The following is a 7,305-nucleotide window of genomic DNA, read 5'->3' on the forward strand; positions in this document are numbered from 1 at the left end:
CACAAGGTTGCACTAGCTTAAGCAGCCTTTGAGGGGTAAATCTCAAGGATGAGCCGGAAGCCCTTGGTATAGACAGATCTTTGAGAGAGCTTCTTGAAATCTAGAGCCATATCAAAATGTCAGTCTGACACCTTGCCACAGATTCGATGCATGTGTTTAGCATTTATTCTGTTATATTTCGTGTCCACTTTTAATTTAAAATGAAATACATGTATTCTCTCGGCCAACTTGCAGAAAGGGCTGATTTTGCTCATACACTACTGTAGCTGTAGCATAACAGATCTCTGAAAAAGCAAATGGAATCCTAGCCAGCCAGCATGCAGTGCCTAGAGTTTATTTCCCTTCATAATATCCTCATAGGATGGAGGCAACTCAGCTTCTCCAAGGCTGAAACACAGGGCAGGAGAAGAAGACACTTCTGCATTCACACAGGAACTTGGAGATCCAGAAAATGGACACTGAGGTGCTTCACTCACTGAGGGAAAAGCAAGAGTGAAGATGAAGCATGGGGATTAGAGGTGTGAGTCTGGGAAGAGCTGTCAGACCACTTGGAAACAAGAAAGACATTTTTGAAACATGGCATCACAAGGCATCTCACCACAAACTGCAGATGTAAGCTGCCAGAACAGAGGAAGTTGGGTGGGTTTAGAGTGACTCCTCCCCGTGGAGACACTGTCCATGGCCACCCACAAAGCAGGCAAAACCTCCTCTGGGAAGGGCTTAGTCTAATGACAGACAATGGGCTTTAGTCTTTGAAGGACTGCTGCCTAGCCCAGCCTGATGGTGTTACTGTCAGTAACTCAAGTCAGTGTTGATTAATATGTAGAGTCATTATAGCCCAGTCTCCAGAAGGTCTGGTTTCTTCTGGAGAAATGCTGAGGGCAGTTACTGTAAGGAACAGGATACACTAAGAAAACTTTCTAACTCACCCAAGACTGTATCAGCCATTCAAGCTGACTGCTGGGGTGGCTAAAGAGTACCTGTGAAGTCTGCCTGAATGAGCAATTCAGGTTACGTACAGGAGAGGGCTGCCTGACCCAGTGCCTGCAGCCAAGGAGCATCAGGCTTCAGAGTCCCCCTGGCACCGAGGAGAAGGTCCCTCTCTCTCTCCTCCAGTGTCAGCATGACTGAGCTCTGATTAGGTACTGTCAAAGCGTGAGACACACACCCACGGCACTAAGTTTAGCAGAAGGTGTGGCAGGGGAGGAGAATAGGATCTGGCTAACTTGATTCCTTGAGTCCATGGTCACAGTATTCCTCCAGGACCTCTAAGTTGGGCACTACACTACTTTGCCTAGTGAATGAGAAATGCAGCACCAAGCTGCAGCCCAGCTCCCACTCAAGCCTGGATTCCTCCTGAGTTTTGGTTGGGCCTCCAAGGAACATTTTGGGGCCAGTTGGATCCTCCTGTAGGTAGAGAGAGGACTAACCGCAAAAGGCATCAGAGTTGCTGAGTGCAAACACGGCCAGGGTACGCTGGTGGGGAAGGTAGCTCCGCTGCTTCAGCCAACACTGGAGGCAGAAGAGGATCCCACAGGACAGGAGCAAGGCCAGGAAAAACAGCAGCAGGAACCTGAGGCAGAGGCAGCACAGGGAGGATTGGGTACAATCACCATCTGCAGGCAGCATGGACAGATGGCTGCATGTCCTGAAATTAACATATTCATTAATGTATTTTGCTAATAGCTGTTATATGTTGTGCTTTCCCCATCAGCGTAGTGGACATAATCAAAGTCCATGGAAACCAATTTCTCAGTGCTGAGTGCACAGTGCTGACTGCTGGCTGAAAATTCAAACATTTCTTCCTGAAACTATTCATTGTTTTTGCCCTTCTCAGTTGTCAGCATACAGCGAGGAGGATATGGATAAATGATATTCCCATTAGTGAATAAATACAGAACAGAAGGACAGCCCAGGAGCAATGCTCTCTAGCTATCAGTCTCTTTTAATGACTTTCTCTCCACATATCCATCAACAAATATTATTTGCCTGTTTTCCCTCTAAAATGCATTTGAAACTTACCACACATACCAGATGCTCAAGTTTTCATCACTCTCCTCAACACACCTGATAATGAAAACATAAAAGGAACCTTCAGTTCAATGTGATGGATCCAGGTACACATCTATCAGCATGAAGAACATCATCATAAGTGCAGGATTGAGAAGTTTTCCTCCACTGAGAGATCCCTATGAGAAGTTTCTCTGTTTTGTTGGAAGCAGATGCAGATAACGTGAAATGGCATGCAGCTGGCTTGCCCTTCACTGCACGCACTCGTCACCAGAAACCTTGCTGGGTCCCCAGCAGAACAAACATTTGCAGGCTTCCCTGTTCCCCCTGCCTCTCTGGGAGAAAAAACAAGTGACCTTTCCTGGAAGCCTTCTTTCCTTTTCCACGTTTGTATGCCTAGCAGGAGCACAGTACCCCCAGGAAGAGGCTGGCTGGGTGCAGCCTCTGCTCCCCACTGCTTGCACCCTCCCTTGCAGAAGCAGGAACCAGTTGAGAAAGCAGAGATTGAACACTCACCTTTCACCAAGCTCACAGGCAGGTTCAGAGTCTGCTAACTAAAAACACACATGTAAATCAGAGAGGGCAAGTCTGGTTTCTTACCAGTATAATTACTGATCTTGTCTTGGAGCAGGAACTTGGAGAGGAAAAGCTGACTCCTGAGCTGCATAAATCTGACAGATGAAAACTACTCATCTCCCTAGAGGCAGTAAGGCTGAGCTTTTAACTCTGCATGTCTGTGGTCTGATCTAGCCCGTATTGAAATCAGTGGATAATCTCACAGGCAGCTTGTTAAATTCAATAGTTTGTAGATAAAAGCTAGGCTGAGGGGAAAGCACTTCTTTTTATGTGAAAGAGGGATGTCCAAGAGCAAAAAGACAAAAGCAGTATCAGAGACATGTTTACAGAACTGGAATTGGTTATTCAGAAATGACTGTTAAAGAATTTCCATGACTAATTCTTGTTTGGTAGCTTCTTCTCCTGTGGTTAACTGTGCTGTAAACTGTAATTGTTTTGGCTGGACATTCAGTCTACCCGGCATATTCTGTTTTAGCGTAGTAGTGCATCATTCCTGGAGTCAGGATTCAGGTATGTGTATTTGCAATTGCAAATATGTGAACCTGGGACTTGTTTTTCATGTATGTTTTCTACCCTCTGCTCAAGCAAGCTTATTTACACAAGCCTCTTAGCCCCTGTTTCAGATTATCTGGTGAAAAGCTACCACGGGGGGTTCATCAGTAAGACTGAATCAAATTCAATACAAATTTTGGATGACTCATGTTAGATGTGTTTTAACATTTTCCCAACTTTGCTACAAAAATCCTCAAATCAAGTACAGAATTGCAATAACATCAGGAAAAGGAATAAGCAAGATGGAAGAAATCAGATTTATTAGCATATAATTTACAGATCATTACTTTACTTTGGATTTTCTTCCACGTGTATCTAAAACATATAGATTTCTGTCTTTCTCTGAGTCAGCAGAAAACTCTGTTGTGTATTAGAAATTTCTATATAGACAATTCTCATATTACATCTCTAATTAACAAAGCTTCTTTATAAGGGTTTTGTTATACAAAGCCCATGTCACTGTAAACAACAAGAAATTACCCCACAGATCTCCATAACATGCCTGATCATGTGCACACTATTTTTCAGTTTAATGGGAACAGGATCAGTCCCTGGTCTCAACACAACTCTTTAGGCATAACAAATCTTTCAAAAACATTATCCATGAAGTTTCATGAACGGTTGAATCTTGAATAAAAAATAAGGAAAAAGACGATTCAAAAAGAACTTCCAGATATATCCTTTTAAAAGTGAGCTAATTTGCCATGTCATACATGTATCATGGTGCAGAATTTCTTGATTTCTTTTTTCTTTCTTTCTTTCTTTTTTTTTTTTCCTTTTCAACTGATTATTAGAGTAACAGGTCAAAACCGGACAGCTGATTCCTGTGATTACTTGTGGCCAGAGTAATTTTCATGGCTGAATGACAACCTCTGGATTCTCTTTCATCATTCTTTAACAACCTCAGCAAAGCTTCCACAGCTTAGTTACGCTGCAACAAGGTGCATCAGCTCTAAGACAGCAATCTATTAATGCATCCAAACACCCACCTTTGCTGCTGAAGATTAATGATCTTCCATTTCAATAACCATAGATAGAATAAAGGATTAATATATTCATGTTTTCTCTGCATTAATTAGAACTGTTGTGAGTATTAAATCTTCCCCAAATTTACCAGATCATTCCCCACCCCCCCAAAAAAAACCTTAAAAAAATAAAAAAGGACTAATGACTAAAGTGGAAATCTTCCCTCTGCCCCCAATCCCTAAAATCAGCCTAGTCCCAGTGAAAGATTTGGTTACCTGGAAGAATGTTAAACACAGAATTCCGGTGTCTGTGATCCATGAAGTGAAACACAAAGCTTGGGGTCTCCACATCACTAACAAAAGAGATGCGTGTAGAGCTTTGTTTGCAGCAATGTTTTACTCTCTGTGATCTGGAGCTTTTAAAACTCTGCATACTGTGCCTTCAGCGATAGAATATATTATCCAATGGTTTCTTGTGCTTCAGAAATTACTGCTAGCACAGGAATGAGCTCTGGTTTGATAGACACACTCAAATAGCTGCTAGAAGTTAAATAAGCACCAGTTTAAGGTCACCACCTTGCAGGTTTTTTTAGCTCTTTCATAGCTGTTCACAAATTCCTGTTGTTGCACCTCAGTTCCATATTAACTCATTGATGTATTTAACAGGACTTGCTATATGTGAAGAACCAGTGGAGTCTGTATCCTGAGGCCACGCTTTTGTTACATGTTGCCTTCAGCTGTAGTTCTGGCATTACAGCAAAAGTAGTGCTGCCAGTTACTGTGCCAACAGCCGTCTATCTCAAACACTGCACATGGCATGCAGGAAACCCTGCCTGCCTGAGACACCTTTCTCTGACACTACAAAACTGGACGACATGCAGTTGCAAGGGGTTGGCATCCCAAGAAAATGCATCAGAAAAAAGTAGTTTTCATAAGAGATACAAAAGTTCATCATACAATACAAGGAAAACCCACTTGGGAGCCAAAAGCTCATATGGTTTTGATATCAACTTGATCCTGACTGATAGATGCATCCAATGAAGTAGGCAAACCAGAAATGGAAGATGGTTTGTACCACAGCTCTGATCACCTCAGAAAGGACAATACCAGTTTGTTCTACAGCCAGTAATAGATTGTCACTAAAGTTTACAGCCCATGGCTCAAACGCTCCATTAACTTTGATTCTTCCAGGTTTAACACAAAAGGTGTTGCTGTGAATATGTTTAGTCATTGCTTCAGAAGTTTAACATTATGTCCTGATGTCATTACTTTAGTAATGATTTACAAAACTAAACTGATCTTGAGGCATACCTCTGTGTTTTTTTTTCAACTAAAAGTCTGAGAAGTTTAATCAACAGTGATACACATACTCAGCCCAAGTTTGCTATCTATTTATTGTTTAAGTTTCAGATAAACCCAGTCCAAACTCCGATGTCCTCAAACGTTTATTTTTAGCTCACTGCTAATTAAAGGTAAGCCTCTGAAACAATGAACTCTGAGAAACAGCATCTCTTGTAATGCTGCTTAGTGCACACACTACACAATGTAAATGGTCTGAACATGATGGTATCCTGGTTCAGGTGATTTCTGTTCAATTTTGTTCAATACTGAATGGCCAAATCCATTTCTTTGCTTTTTTTTTCTTAAAAGAAAAAGATCCAGCAGCATAGAAAAGTGTGCACAGCCTTGCTGGGAACCCTGCGACTTTCACAATTTCAGGCTTCAAAGAAATCATCCATCAGTGAACTAATTTCAGGTTTCTTCCTCTCACAATTACTTCCCTTGAAGCTCACCCCATGCTTCAGTGAGATACTTCTATCAGCATGCCAGTGCAGAACATCTCAGTCCTTTCAATTTAGAGCTACACAATGTATCATCCCCCAGTATTTCGGGGAGCAGATACAACAATGAACTCCTGGTACTGAAAAATAACATTTAACTTCTGTTCTCGGTCTATTTCTGGAGGAAAAGGGAAAGAATTGAATTCTGTCACTTCTTGGCTTCCTGGCCTAAAGGCAAACTTTGAAGTTTTCTGCCAGTTGGTCCCATACAGAGGTTTCAAATGATGGTGGCAATTTGTCAATCCTGTCCCTATATTCTCAGTAATGAAGTCATGGAGGAGAGGGAGCTGGCTAAAAGAGGGGCCCAGCAACAGTCCTGATTTTTGCTTAGGGGGTGATTCACTTACTGAAAAAAAATGTTGCTTCAGTAGAAAACTCCTCCTGTCTGTGATCCATTGAACAGTTTGAACAGATGAATATAATGAAGAACCCCAGCACTGGCTCTGAGCAAGCTAGGCTCTGATAGAAGGCTGAGAGGAGCTCTGCTCTGAAACCTGCAGCAGGCTTTGGACCCTCCTGCCAGCTCCCTGATGCAAGCTCCCTTTATTGCGATGCTGCTGCCTTCAGATTTTGCAATAGTGAGAGACTTGTTCTCTGAATAGTCTTGTATTCAATGGTTAACTCCAATCTGGGAGATTTTTCTAGGCTTTTTGTCATTCTCCCCACCAGAGGAGTTATTTACAAATATCAGTATGTATATGAAAGGTAACCCCTGATGCCTCCTCACCCACCTACCGAAAAAAGGTTTGGCTTCTCCTTCCTCCTCAATCAATTACATACACCTCATCAATGGACTTTGGAGGCTGCTCTCTGATAGATGTTAACTCACAGCCATTAGATTAAAAATCTGATATTTCCTAGTCACCTTATATTGTTGCTAGGTGACAAATGCATCTCCTATTCAGCAACAGGAACTATTGAAACATACAGCAATTTATGACTGCCCATTATCTCTTTGCTTAAAGTACATGGTCTTTTTGATGGGAGGAAGATGTGCAATTCTAGGATCACCTGAAGCGTGACTTTCAGAGTTGCCACAGTAACCACCTTCACTTAGGGCTGGGTTATGCTGGGCTTCAAGAGAAGAGTTACAAGACTGGGAGACAGAAGGAATCTGGGAGAGGTTGATTTAACTTGCCAAGTCTGACAGGGCCATGGTGGGATTAAGGGTCTGAATTTCAGGAACTGAGCTTGTTGTTACATGCACATGCGCTAGAAAAGATGATGTTTCCTTGCTTGTCTGCAATACGGTAATTTTCGGTCATACTTTGATTTCACCCAAAGTTTCATGGAACACCATAGAGACCTTCTGAATTCTATTGAGAACAGGAGGAAACTAATTTGTGGGCAAATAGGAGCCC

General features: G+C 42.2%; 1 protein-coding gene across 1 annotated transcript; it reads right to left on the minus strand.

Moving 5' to 3' along the window:
- Nucleotides 1-326: 326 nt before the first annotated feature.
- Nucleotides 327-4,457, minus strand: TMEM207 (transmembrane protein 207). The gene is made up of 5 exons (XM_062583250.1): nucleotides 4,380-4,457; nucleotides 2,527-2,564; nucleotides 2,023-2,067; nucleotides 1,431-1,573; nucleotides 327-475 (listed from the first exon to the last, which is right to left on the minus strand). The coding sequence occupies exons 1-5, from the start codon at nucleotides 4,452-4,454 to the stop codon at nucleotides 327-329; spliced, it is 450 nt and encodes a 149-aa protein (XP_062439234.1). The 5' UTR covers nucleotides 4,455-4,457.
- Between the last annotated feature and the right edge of the window lie 2,848 nt (nucleotides 4,458-7,305).

The sequence above is a fragment of the Rhea pennata genome, chromosome 9 (genome assembly GCF_028389875.1).
Source record: "Rhea pennata isolate bPtePen1 chromosome 9, bPtePen1.pri, whole genome shotgun sequence".
Classification (NCBI taxonomy): Eukaryota; Metazoa; Chordata; class Aves; order Rheiformes; family Rheidae; genus Rhea; species Rhea pennata.